Consider the following 14,315-nt stretch of genomic DNA (forward strand, 5'->3'; position numbering starts at 1 on the left):
TGTTGCAAAGAAGACCACATTAAAGATAGGTCAAAGTGTCATTTATCTTATCACCTCCGTTGGTCATGTGTAGACTCAGCCCACTCTCTGCTTACACACCAGCCAGTCAGAGATGTTGAAGACTCTAGTTGCTCGCTGTTACAGATGCATTTTTTGCACTTCTCTATACAAAAAGAACTTCACCTTGCCTTCTTTTAAGAGTGGGAAAAAATGTAATCTATTGCTTGTCTGAGCTTTGATTTGCTTTGATAAGTGCAGTATCCCTGTGAAAGTGCAGTATCTGGATCACTAATTTGGAGGTCCCTCAAAGGAACAAGCGTAACCTTTGCTTTTCCCAAGCCCACCCTTCTCCAGGCTCTGATAGCCAGGCTTCATTAAAATTCCCTATTTCTTGGTAACACATCTCATTCTTTCTCTGTTGCTGGTTCAACTATCTCTTTGCAAATCACTATGGGATAAAAAAAAAATCAAAAAAATAAACCAATGAGTAAAAGGAGAGCTTTTTCAATGCAGTAGTTAAAACACATTAAACTTCTGTGCATCTGTTCTCAGAAATGGTCTTAGTCTGGTTTAGTTTACCCCTTGGGATCACTTTATGCATACAAGTCTTTCATCTACTTTAACTTGCATGTTTTTTGCATACTTTCTGTTAATTTGGCTTAACCATCATGAGTCTCCATACAGACGGCTGTCACGTCAGGTTAGGCAGCCGTTACCAGAATTCAGGTAAGAGCGTGCCCCTCTTACCCAGCCTCTGAGCAAGTCCCCACACAACCCGCACTCTTTCTGCACTTCGTGTTTTCATTTCAGCTTAATTCAGAAATCATCTTTGCTTTCAGGCAAATCATGCCCCATCATGAATTTGTATTTTCTCTCTCGTATTTTCTTGTCTCCAAGTTATTTATTCTTCCAGAAAAATTGCCAAATTTACCTTTAACACAAATCTTCATGGTAAGAAGTTTTTCCATTACTCAATAGTGCCAAAGAACTTTTTGTTTCTACATGGCTTTTCATTAACACCTTGTTAGCTATTCCTCATCTGAGCAATTTAGATGCAGCAAAATAAAATTTGCAAGAAATACTTGGGCAATCTAAGTTGCACTCCAAGAAATGAATCGATTTAGTAAAAGAACAGAGCTTTAATATTACCAAATGTCAACTACCGCAGCTTTTATCCTGCTATATTGGCAAGATTTAAGTAGTTATTTGTTTCTTCTAAAGGAATTTGAGTACTTGCTCATCATACAGGGGTGTGTAAGAAACCTCTCACTGGGGGCTATTTTTCTTCCAACCCTCTTTGTACTCTGCCTGCTACCAAAACCACAATACGATGTCCAGAGTCTGCATGAATGACGGTGGCCAAGAAATACATTTTTATACCTTAAATACCCGGCATTTGTCCCTAGGATTAGAATCGAGATCTGGGGCCGAGAGGGCACACTCATATATTGTAAAAGCAACGCTACGGATAAAATCACTGACAAATACCTGAGAGCGGGGTACTGGCAAGATGGAACAATGAACCCGGTGTAACAGGCCGCTCCGGGGGGGAACCTGGCAGCGCCGTCCGCAGGGGAGCGAGGCGGCGGGGCAGAGCGCGGGCCGGCACTCCGGCCCCGGCGGCCCTCACGGCCCCCACCCCGGCACCCCGGCCCCGGCGGCCCCCACCTCGGCACCCACCTCGGCACCCCGGCCCTGGCGGCCCTCACGGCCCCGGCCCCGGCCCCGGCCCGGCGGCGGGAGGCGCAGGTGGGCGCTGCCGCCAGCAGGTGTCGCGCCGCCGCCGGCGGTGGCCGAGGACGCGGGGCTGCCGCCGGCGCTGCTGAGTCACGGCAGGAGCGGCCCCGGCCCGGCCCCGGCCCCGAACAGGCTATTTATACTCCCGCCATGTGACCCGGGAGCGTCCCACCGCCAGCTCACTTTTTCCACTCGCCCCATTAAACTCGTACGTCTCGATTCCCCTCGGCAGTGCCGGGGGAAAGCCGTGATGCGGGGTTCGGTCCGAGCCTCCTCTCCCTCTGCTTCTCCCCACCCTCCACCCGCCCCTGCTCCAGGCTCCTTCGATCCCTGCGCTCACCCCAGGCAGGGAATCTTTTGATATTTGTGCCCCCAGCTTACCTGGAGCGGGGCCAACGCTTCTTAATATAGACTGAGGCACGATCGTCTGATAAGAATCTCCTGCCTATGCAGATCTGTTTTCAATTCTCTTTCCCAAACAGAAGGATGCAGCGTGAAGCAGCAAGCTTTCTAACTGACTTCAGTGAAGCTCCAGGGACAGGGTTTTTTTTTAAAGTTTTGGCACAGAAAATAGGCTGAAACTTTTACTGTAAAACTGTGTCATGTAATAAAATTTTCTCAGATCTCATCTCCATTTATAATCACTTATGAATAAAAATTACAATCAGCAATAGGTAAAATCCTATGCTCAAGCAATGCTGGTGCACTCTGCAAAAAGGGCTAGCCTGGGCATACGGTGACTGCGTGGACACAAAGTCAATACAAAGGAGAGAATGCACAAAAAATGGCAGAACACATACAAGTGAAGCAAATGGAGGCATGATTTGAAAATTTATTCTTTTGTGCCCTTTATCCTTTTCTTTAAAATATAAACATATGCCTATACACTTTCTATGAAAATTGCATCAAACATACTTATACCTGAGTTGTTTTGCCCTCACGCTATTGACTGAAAACACGTAATTGGTTTTAAGATGTGAATCACAACCGTAAGTATCATGATACTTAAACCAGTGTAATAATAAATATAGGGTACAGCTAAGCGTATTGGCTCCTAATACAAGCTTCACAACATTCTGGGCATTCCTGAAAAACAAGGTAAGTTACGTTCTAAAAATACCTCAAGCACAGATATTTTCTACCAATACATCACTGGAGTCTGATGCCTTCTGAAGAATATGGACTCACACCATTTCAAAGGAAAACCACATCATTTCATCTTGGGAGGAAGGAAACTTACCTCCACTCCGCCTTGTTATGCAGGAATGAGTTACACTGGTCTGGAAGGTTGCTGTCATTTGACATAGATTCCAGGATTGAAATGATCTGCTTGAAAGATGGCCTTTTCTGAAGAAAACAAAAAAAAAATAAAAGCAAAACAAACCACAGCATTTGCATTCACATACAACTACTACCGTGTAAAATTATTTGCAGGAATTTTTCAATTGAAAGACTGTAAGTAACAGAAATGGGGATGCTGCTTTCTGAACACAGCATCCTACACGAGGACTGTAAATTTGTAACACATTTTTTTTTCTTCCCATTGAAGAAAAGGTCAGTTTGGGAAGAGTCACATAAGCCACTAGGACTTAAGTGTTAGCTTAGTCTCCCATATCTACCAGTAAGACCTCTTAGTACTCAGTAAGAGCATTAAACAACATTAGCAGCATCAATCACCATCAAGATTCTTAATTCTAAAGAATAAAGTTTTCCTCAAGCTAAAAAGGAAAATACTGCCAAAAAGAGAGGCTGGACCCATTAGCAACTGGTAGTTAGACCAATGGCCTTTCACAGGTAGTAACCCACTTTAATGTGTGAACAAGCTATTCAGCTGCCCATCAAAAATGGGTTTCTGGCTGCAGGTCCCTTCTTGCAGAGGACAGACTTTCCAGAAAAACCTCTCACTTAGCTACCTCAGGAGCGGCCAGGGAAGAAGTGAAGGTTGAGGCTCCATGAGGATGTCTTGCCTGGCAGCTGAGCTCATGTCAGCGGTGCCTCTGCTCTTCTGTCCTGGGCTCACTTACCAAACTTTCTGTTCCTGGGCTCTCCATCCAGCACCCACTGTGCTCACTAGTCACAGAGAGCAGTTAAAACTTCTCTGTATTTTCTACTTTCCCCTTAGTCCCAAAAGGAAGCTATGAAGTAGGATAATAACTGAAAACTGAAAAAGTCACAGTTAAATGTATTTCTTGAAAGAGCGCCGACTGTTAGTATGTTTGACAGACCCCAGACAAGGTTGAGACAAAAGGTTGAAACATAATGTAGATACATAATAAGGGGATGATGCACATTCTCTTTCTATCGTGCCTGTAATTATACCATTTCTGCTAAAATTACAGATGCCGCAATTAAAACGTGCCTTTTAATTGGGAAGCACAAAAACAATTAGGAACAATGCTGAGGTGTCTCTCCCAGGAAGATCCAAGTGATTTCCACATTATAAAAGAGAGACAATTTCTTTATTTTCAATGTCAAACAGCATGAAAAAAGTGTCAAATGCATAACAAACAAACAAAAAAAAAAGACAAGCTCTCTTATACTGTAATGCTGCAGTATTCACAGAATCACAGAATCAACCAGGTTGGAAGAGACCTCAGGGATCATCGAGTCCAACCGCTGCCCCTACACCACCCTGTCAACTATCAACAACCCTGTCAATTCGGCTGTAACCAGAGGCTTTGTCTGTCATTTCGTGGTCCATCTCCATGATTTCAGGCAACGGGCAGTTGGATGAACTATGCACATTCTCTGTGCAACAGAGAGCGCTTGCCTCAGCCACCACATGCTTATGCAGTTTGGCCCCCAGCCCAGCGCCCATGGAGCGGCAACCTGGGTGCGCCGAGCAGCACGTGCCTGTTCAGCAGCACATCGCTTGCGCTTGTTGATCTAGTCCCAGTGTGGAAACCCAGCAGAGTGCCCCTGCATCTCTGGGGGGGCTGGGGGAAGCAGCAGTCATTCCCCTACATGCATGATGCTGCTGGACCTGCCACGACTGAGCAGACCTTCTGAGCACACCCTGGAAGAGCACAAACCTCTCCGGTCAGGGAGCGTGCCGTGCTAGGGGTACAGAGCACAACATTCATCGCTGGCACCAACCGGGACAGACAACGCTGGTGCGGTTTTGGGGAAGGAGAACCTTTCAAAAACCCTCACACCCTTCTTGTTGCTACAGCTGCATCTCTTGTAACCACCCCTGTGAGTGTGAACTGTTGAGGGGGTTCAAGAGCCTCCCAAAAGGTGAGGAAGCTGCCAGACAGGACATCGTGGCTCCCTACCAACACATCAGGGTACTGCTGCTGTTACGTACCGTCCAATGGATTGGCAGGTGCGTAATGTGCCTTTCCTAAACTAATTCTATTTTCAGGGAGAGATTAAGGGCAAACATCCCCATGCTGCATTAATTACAATATTTTATAGCTTATTTAGGATTCTTTTACAAAACACTTCCACGAGTCTTGCTTGCTGCTTCTTTCTCAGGGGTATACTTGGAAGTATAGTGCAGGTCTGACACTAAGTGAGCACAGTCAACACTACTACCAGGCCTGTCTGGAGTAAATGGAGTGGAGACAATGGTAGAGAACAGGGCTTTTACAAAGGGTGGGTGAAAGCACCAACAGACTGATTTGGGAGGAGCAGCAACACACACTCTTTGGGTCCTGCACTACAGGCAAAGGAGCTGTTGAGTTGTGCAGCTAGAGCTGGAAGTCTGCACAGTCACGCAGTACTGACAGAGCTTGTACATCTCTGGCTGTGCGATTTCTGTGAACAGCCACCCAGCTGCCCTGCCAGATTTGTAGCTGCCAGATTTACAGGTACCAGCTTTCCCTGGAGGCAAAGCTGACAGGAAGACACAAGCCTACATTGCCATGTGGGTTTTGTTCTTCCCCCTAGGCAAGGATAATTTCAGATTTAATAAATGCACTCTAAGTGCAGACTGATACCTTGGTTAAAACTGGCCAGAAGCGACTGTTGAAATGGGGAGCCCAAGTTGAGAAGCTTTTTTTTTAAGAAAAGTCTTATTTTCAGTGGATGACTGCTTAGCACTTTCTAGAAAGTCAGGCATCTCAAGTCATTCCTTATAAGAGATTCTTAAAATATCAAGGCATGAGTTGCCTTTGAAAATTGTTTCCCTTTATATCTGTGATGTCTCATACAAAAATCTTTAAAATATATGCCCTTCTAGAAATAATTCTGGCTAATGTTTTCACTGTTTCCTTCCACTCAGTATTTCTCACTAAACAGGTCTGCATAAAACCAGGATATTTAATCCATATGGCTTTCCCTTCTTGCTGCTTCTCTGTTCCCAGGTTTCTGACTTCTGTTATAATATTCAGTAATTTATAAACATCTTTGATGTTAAAGTGGGGATAAACTGAAGGAACAGCTGAAATAAGAAAGAACCACTCAGCTGTGTTTCAAAGCAAGTATCCCAGTAAATAAAAGCATCAGTGATGAGCAACCTTGTTTGTACAATTATCCAGTAGCCAAGCAAAAGCAGCTTGTTGGTAGGGATTTTAACATGTGGAAGTAGTTTTTTAAGATACATAGTTACCACAAAGATTGTTCTTCAATAATTACTGACTTAAAATAATTTGTAATTGACATTGTAGTAAAATGCTTTGAACACACTAGGGACTGTTTCAACTAGCACAGTTTAAACTGTATAAAGACTACCATTTCAAATATCACGTGGAGCAATGCACTATGGACATTTTTCTCCACATGTGAAGAAATCCTTAAGAATTCAAAGCAAAGTTAATAACTCCATCCATTCCCATGAGGAAGTTACGGTGTGAGCAATGTCGGACACTCCAGCTGCTCTGCAGCAGCTCTCCAAGTGCATTCCTGAGCCCTGCAGTAAATGCACATCCCTCTTTCCTCAGGGGTAAGCCCACCTAAAGACACTTTGTGCCTTCTGCAGGCTAAAACTATTGCACCTTAGCAATTGCTTCTGAGCAGCTGACATCCTCAAGCTCACCCCTGCTTGACCAGGACACTTGTTCATGCATCGACTATGTGATTTTTCTAAAGCTAGTCCTGGCGCAAAGGGAATGTTCCACAGAGCAGTATTTTAGAGGAGTGGGCTCCATCTCTTGGCTCATGCAGGCCACACAGCCTTTTATCAAGGCATTTGAGAGCTGTACGTAACAATCCTTTCGCAACACGTGACTAAGTCAGTCACATGCCCAAACTGTGACCAGAGATTACTCCATTTCAGTCATGTGAACAATACATTTGTAATTGCCTAACAGAAGAGAAGCTGCATGAAAAGAGTAGCAAAGAAGCAGACTGTCAGAAAAAACCCGACTAACATGAGCTTCACTGTTTGTACACATCAGAGATGCCTCTGGGAACAACGCTCCAGGAACCAGCCCAAACCCAGGTGAATTGCTCACACAGACAAAACTCAGCCTGATGGTTGGGCATCCCTCTTTTACAACATGCAGATCCATCCTTCTCCCTGAAAAACAGCAACAGCCTTCTGGATGCTTATGTATGTGGCTAGAGCAAGCCAGAGAGTGAGCTGATCTAGTATGTCCTGCAATTAGGGAAAAGAAGCTACAATAATCCTTATCTGTGGCATTTGGTAGTGATGCTGATGCTTGGAGTAGTTATTAAAGATATGTAGTTACCACTGGAAAGTGCTCTTCAGTAATTACTGACCAAAATCTAAATAGTCTACTTGTGGATTCAAAGACACAAAGCATTTTTCTCCCCTCCCTTCTGTGGAGAGGATAAAGAGGGAGATACTAGGGGAATGGCATTTAAATGGGTGTTCATGTGGAAACCACACACTGATGATGGATCTCAGGCTTCCAGACCCATTCTGTAGGAAAGCAACTCCTTGCTTAAAAAAAAAAAGAAACCAAGAAGGGAAATCTCTTTTCTCATATTGCTCTTCTATGGCTACTCTCTGGTGATAACAAGTTCTACCTTTAGAGCACTTAAGCACTATAATTCACCTTGGGATTAATCTATCTGAAGTAGTAGCTAACTTTCTTCCGAGTTTAAGGAATAAAGTTCTTGCTGGTGCCTTGACTTGAGAAAAGAGCGTAAACTTCCTTTCCTTACCTATCCTTCCCTCTCTCAGATACCTTCATAGGCAGAGGAGATGGATGCTGATACTTGGTAATAAACCTAGTATGCCCCAGGCTCTTTCCAGCCAGTTTTATGTACAACAGAATGGTAGCAGAAGTCAATTTAAAGAAGGTAACTCTCATAATCAACAAAAGGTTTTTACTTAGTAAACACTCTCTTTAATTTCCCTTTTAGTTATTCTCGTAGGGACAGATTAATAGTGACAATGGTTTGGCTCTTAACTCTGTATTTTACTCTGTTCTCATGCTTAAACAGTATATTACAGTACTTCTATTATTATATTATTACAGTATAATCATTATAAACCTCATCATTCAAAGTCCTAAGGGAAAAGATTAGGAAAGGTTTTCGTTAATTTAGAATGTGTTGCTGCTGTTCCTACCCACATTTTATGGATTCACTTATTTTTTATATGTTTTCAACACAAGGAAGGCATCAAAGTTGGACCTTGAAATAGATATTTCATACGTGATGCTTACATACATCCAAGAAAGAGTAACGATTAACTACTGAAAGAAAATAAAAAGAACAATTTTCACTTGCTCCAAAACAGCTACGTTTGTGCCATCTCACCCTATTTACAGGCATTGTCTTGAGTAGTCAGGTAAGTCAGTAGCATAATAACTCTTGATTAGAAGGGAAAGAGAGACATTTAGGTATAAATATGTAAACACATTAAAAAAAGACAGCCTCAGCTATCTTTGTGAAGAAGTGTGTCTACTAGCATGCAGCAATGGTGTTAGCTGGGACTTGTCCCCCAAAGAAGCACTAACACACTTAGCAAAACAAGGTCGGGGGTGGTGGTGTAGAAGTCAAACACAAGTTAAATTACCTTTGAATCAGCATCCCAACATTGGTGCATCAGTTCTGCAAAACTTCTGGGACAACTGCTTGGAATGGTTAATCTCTAAAGGAGAGAGAATGTACCAGTTACTGGAAGCATTTCCCTTTAAGCTGCTACTAATAGATTTCCTATAAAAGCAACGCAATCAGAAGTAAAACATACTCTTCTTTCTTTTAAACGCAATATAAAAACTGAGGATTGACATAGTAAAAAGAAAAATCACTAACACTAGCAAGATGTACAAATTAACTAATAGACCTATAAAGAAGGAATGGAACAAATGCACAAATGGGAGTTGCTTAAGAAAGCTCAGAGACAAGGAAGTGAAAGCGAGGCAAACAACTTTTAATACTAAAACACAATAGTTTGTGGAGGTTACTACATGGTATTCTAAGATGCTTGTCAAGATAGGTATAATGTACAACCTGCCTTAATTGCTTTCTCCCACACAAATGATCCAGCTGTACAATATTATGATCACTTCCGATACAACAAATAGCCAAAATAGATATTACATTAAGTGAGTTAAAAGAGTTAAATTAAGCTCTACATGACACGAGACGTTTCATGAGCCCGTGGTCAGAAGGATTAATGAGGACATGCAGATCTCAGAGAGCACTCACAGAACACAGTGAACTCATATATATATTTCCTGATGACTGAAGACAAGGAGTTGCTGCTTATAGCCAGTACCAGTGACTACAAAGAATTAGTTTGAAGGTTATTTGGTTTCCTTTGCTGAGAGTTTTAAACCATTAAAAGATTCCCTCAGTCAGTCTTAGAGGACTTTAAAAGACTCTGCCTCCAGATTGGAAAGCCTAAAAGCAAAGCCATTCTCATATACACACACCCAGATACTGAAGCCTCCCCCGGCTGAGATTAAACGTGCATCACACCAACATTACACATATAAGGAGATCCCTCTGCTCTCGCTAAGGCAGTTAACTGACTTCAGATGTTTCGTATCATACTAAACTAAAAAAAAACACGTAGATAAGAAATCTGTTCCTCAGTGAAAATGGGTCCAAATATAAGAGGGGTCAAGCTGGAAAAAGGGTTCCCTGTCCTGTAACAGCTGAGAACCAGGCATTACAGTCCTGTTCAGACCAACCTGCCAGGAAGACCCTTTCATCTGTCCTGCTTGCGGCATTTCAGAAGCAAAGCAGAGCAAGTTGTGTCAAATTGTACCATTATATTACTGCAAGGTGACCTGCAAAGCCTTACAAACCACAGCAGCCAAAGTAAGAGTTAACAAAGTCTGCTGCACAAGCATTTGAACACCATGAAAACTGGAAACATGAGATTCAGAGCCAGGGCACTGCAGGAGTATGATTATTAAAATAATGTAATACCTTAAGGTGCAAAGCTTTCTGTGCAAGAAATACACAGAAATTTGTACAATGCATAAACAAATTGTACTGGTGCTTGATCTCTGGTTGAGTCATCAGCCTAAAAATACACTGGCTAGTCTTGCTACAGTGTTTGCCTGTAACCCTGACTGTTCCAGGAGGTGGAAAATCAGTTGCAATCACCATTTATACGTCTCACTTGTGCAGAATGTTACCTGTCATGTATTACAAAGGTAGCAGGTTCCGAAAGTGTCATATTATAATAAAGATGACGTTTCTCACTGGTAATTTATTATTACATCACTCCTAGCATAATCTGAACTCTCATTTTTTTCTTTTTTTGGATTAAAAAAAATATATAGCTATATAGAAACCCTACCAGAATAAAAATAACACTGTGAAGTTACGCAGAGAGTAGAAAAAGACCCATACAGAATCATTAAAATCCACTTCGTTTGTTGGGCTCAGGATTTGCAAAGGGGGATTTTTCACCCTACACAATTATGCTTTGGCCTCAGTTCCACACTGATTTTCACAAGAGACTTGCAGTGAAAAAAACGAAGGACTGGCTCAACAGTGATTCAATGCTGTTGTGAACTGGAACCCCGCAACCCCACTGATGTCAACAAATTGAACTGAGAGCAGAACCTGACCCTCACACTTGCTTCGGGACATGAAGAAAAGCAGCACAAGCTGACTTTCGCAAGGCTTATGCTGGGCATTTTCCCTAAGTCATGGCCAGAAAAAATAAAAACTACGTAAGCAAGTGTTAATACCCTCTAAGCTCCCTGACACCCTTCCAAAGAAGATGCTAGCAACAGGCTAGTGGTACCTGGCAGACAAACTGCTGGCTCTGAACACGTCACCCCTTAGGTTTCTTCAGCCATGAGTAAAATAGTTGTCATGTCCACATTTTGTTCATACTGTATTTTACACAGTTCCTTGCTCTGGAAAACTGTAGACAAATGTGTGCTGCACCCTCGGACATCTTCAGCGTGTGACTACATCTCTTTACAACATTCCCAGTGCCACTCTGTACACCTTACATAAAACTGCACATGGTGGGTATAGGAAAGAAATACTGTTGATGGAAGGCTTTATGGTTCCTCCTTCAAATTGATGTATGAAGCTCTTCCTAAACTAGGAGCAAGAGTCTCATTGTGCCTCCTGCTCTGATAAATGCTGTAGAAGACCAGTCTTAATCTTCATACTGTTAGTGTAGCATTTCCAACTCATCAGTATATCACAGTATCACTCACTGAAATTAATTCAGTCCTCAAACAGAAGCAAAAAGAGAGGAAAAAAAACCCATCAACAAAAAATATTAAACTAAGAGGAGGAAACCCAACTCCTCTGTTTAACTCTGAAGCATTTTGAGAAACAGTTTATGTAGAATAATAGGAATCTGTACTGTACAGCCACTGCTTCGCCATTGTAATGTTTCCCAAGCTTCCACTGTGTCTAGATAGAGGAGGTTTCATCTTTGTGGAGGATTTCCATGCTGGTCTGTGTGTGGTACAGTCACAACTTTAAATGTTTTTTAAATGTAGTTACTGTCTTTGATATCAAGGGACTATGTGTTCAGATATACGCTCGCACGTCCAACTAACTGAAAGCCTCAATTTGTGAGAAGAAGAAAAGCGAGGCTGGGGACACTGTACAAACGGTGTTTACACCACTGAAGTGCTTTTGAAATGGAAAGACTCTGCATGAGGAGGCCTGCAGCTATGCCACAGCCTTGCCGATACCAGTGAGGAGCTCATCTTCAATGTAGTGTTGAACGTAGGTGGCAAAACTGTAATTTCTCTCTTTTTTTAAAACTATTTTTTCTTCTTTTATTTTTGAAATTTTCATCTAAGCGGCAGTTTCTTGTACTATAGTGACTCCTGCTGGGAGAGTTAAGTTGAAGTAGCTGAAGGTCTCTTACAGATATATCAACTCCCGGCCAGTAAAAAGATGTCCTAAACGCAGGAGATGGAGTTAAACTGTTCCCCTACCTTGGACGCAATGGCTTCTTTCATCACTAAGAACAAACCCCTAGGTTTTACAATTGAGACTGAGAAACTAGTACAGTACTTGTACAATTTTTGATCTACAGCATCACGACGTGAAGCTGCAACAATTAGATGTAAAGGGTCCATTCATGAGGAATAACATCACTTTGACCCTTTGTGTTAGCTCCTACTGCTAATCTTTCCATACGCGTGAACTTACTTTCAATTTGAAGAAGATGAAAAAGTCTTTTGCAAAACCCCAATACTGTTTTCTGATCTATGTACCTGAATGTAGAAACGTAGTCTTACCTCGTTTTTTTCCACTACAAGCCAAGCTACTTGTAATCCTTCCAAGCCTTTAAAGGGGACCTCCCTTGTTAGCATCTCCCAGAGAACCTGGAACAGAAAAAAAGAAAAGAATTTTTATTTCTGTACTTTGTATTTTAAATACATTATTAAACCTTGATACAGCACTATTCTGTATCCAATTATCAGGCAACCAGTTTCCATTTGCAGGAACTTGGCCCAGTGTTTGTGTGCAAGATCCTCTCACTAAATTAATTTGAATGTTTCAAAAAAAGCCCAGATGAAAAACTGGGTTGTGTGGGGTCTAACGCCCGCAATTTTGTGAGAGCAATGGAAAATGCTTTTTACTTTCTTTGTACACTATAAAGTTTACATTTGGCAGTTGAGACTTCAGAAGACAATGAACTCCTCCTCTCCTTCTCAGCCCCAACTAGACACATCTTTGCTTGGTAGTCATTTTGCATTTAAAAATATTTCTATATGATTGCAACTAGTGCTTCTCAGTAGTCAGAATATGATCCAAAAGGTATTTTGCTCCTATGATATGCCTATGAAAATATTAAATATAATTTTGCAAGCAAAACTGTAATTGTTTATCTCCAAGTATGTGATTATGTTAAACTAAACAATATACAGCATATAGAAAATGACTTTGTTCTCCTCGGTATCTTATAGACGCACTGTCCTTAGATATAGAAAGATCTCCTAATTTTGCATGCTTTTAGCATTTTGGTAACACAGTACACAAGAATCGAAGCTACTCTGTAGAAAAGAGTTTGGCATCACTGAAAAGGCTTCAACTCAGTGAACCCAATTTGCTTTTCTGCCATTGAGACTACATATTGGAGTTCAACCAAATTAACAGGCACTTTGTACTTTCACTTGTATATGTCTCTTCTTTTTTTTTTTTTAAATCAGAACCTTCATATACGTACGTTATTACAAATATCTACATAGAAACTTTTTCTTCCGCTCATATACCAAGCATATCAACAAAAAAGATATCATTTATGTAGGATCTGACCAAATGCATTAAGATCTTTATGCAAGTCTCTATAACCTCACTATTTGGGTTAGTACTCAGGCTTATTCCAGCTACATTATTTTGAATGGATTCTAGCCAGCTATGAAGGTAATTAGAAAGAAAATGCAAGAATATTGGCAGATGCTGCTCAAGCAGAAAAAATGCATTGAAGCAGGGTTGGGCCTTTAATCAAGTGAACAGGGTACTCCATAAATAGAACTATTTGAATAATTCTGCTTGAATAAGAAGACTGATTAGTAAAGGTAAGGGTATCTTGGAAAAATAAGTAAAAGGACAGTTTTCCTGAGAATAAGAAATATATGGGGAAAGCTATCATAGAGGTATTCAACTCTCCTGTTCGCCTCAATGTATTCCTTTTAGAAGAACAAAAAAAAAAGGCACCTCAATTTGTAATTCCAATTATCACCTCTATACTACTGGTAGAGAAGGAAATTTAACTGTGAGAGAAGGAAATAATTTAGCAGTCCCATGTACTTCAGTGAAAAAAGCAGTGTACAAAACAGGCAATTTAAAACAAAAGCCCCTGGACCAAATCAAACATGCAGCTGAGCAGCCTTGCAGAACCACCTCATCTGTACAGCTGTACCAGGAAAACACAAAGAAGAAACTCAAGTTTGCACATCAGAGAGAGCAGTATCTAAACAAATCTTCCAAGTAAAGAACATAATGAAATACATGTTAAATGTCTCCAAGAGCCTTGAGCAGGAAAACTCTACTCCTCTGCTACCTTTCTTTCAGAAGACTATAAATTGTAAGGGTTGTCTCGTTTCATTCATGCACGTAAGTTTGTGCAGAACATTTTGCACTGAATTCCTTTATCATGACACCTTTAGTGTTTATTTCCACTGCCTGTATGGATCGCTGCCTTCCTAAACCAACAGTGCTAGCTTAAAACACTTCAAGACTGCACATAGTTCAAGAGAAAAACAGCAATCTGACAC

The 14,315-nt window shown here is 41.5% G+C and overlaps 1 protein-coding gene across 1 annotated transcript in view; it reads right to left on the reverse strand.

Moving 5' to 3' along the window:
• MAP3K20 (mitogen-activated protein kinase kinase kinase 20) overlaps positions 1-14,315 on the reverse strand; it is a 74,191-nt gene that overhangs the window by 12,328 nt on the left and 47,548 nt on the right. Inside the window, exons 8-10 of the mRNA XM_068407341.1 lie at positions 12,333-12,419; positions 8,669-8,743; positions 2,978-3,084 (exon numbers count right to left, since the gene is read on the reverse strand). Of these exons, the coding sequence (XP_068263442.1) occupies positions 2,978-3,084; positions 8,669-8,743; positions 12,333-12,419 (269 nt within the window). The remainder of the gene's footprint in view (positions 1-2,977; positions 3,085-8,668; positions 8,744-12,332; positions 12,420-14,315) is intronic.

This window comes from Nyctibius grandis, chromosome 9 (genome assembly GCF_013368605.1).
Source record: "Nyctibius grandis isolate bNycGra1 chromosome 9, bNycGra1.pri, whole genome shotgun sequence".
Lineage (NCBI taxonomy): Eukaryota > Metazoa > Chordata > Aves > Nyctibiiformes > Nyctibiidae > Nyctibius > Nyctibius grandis.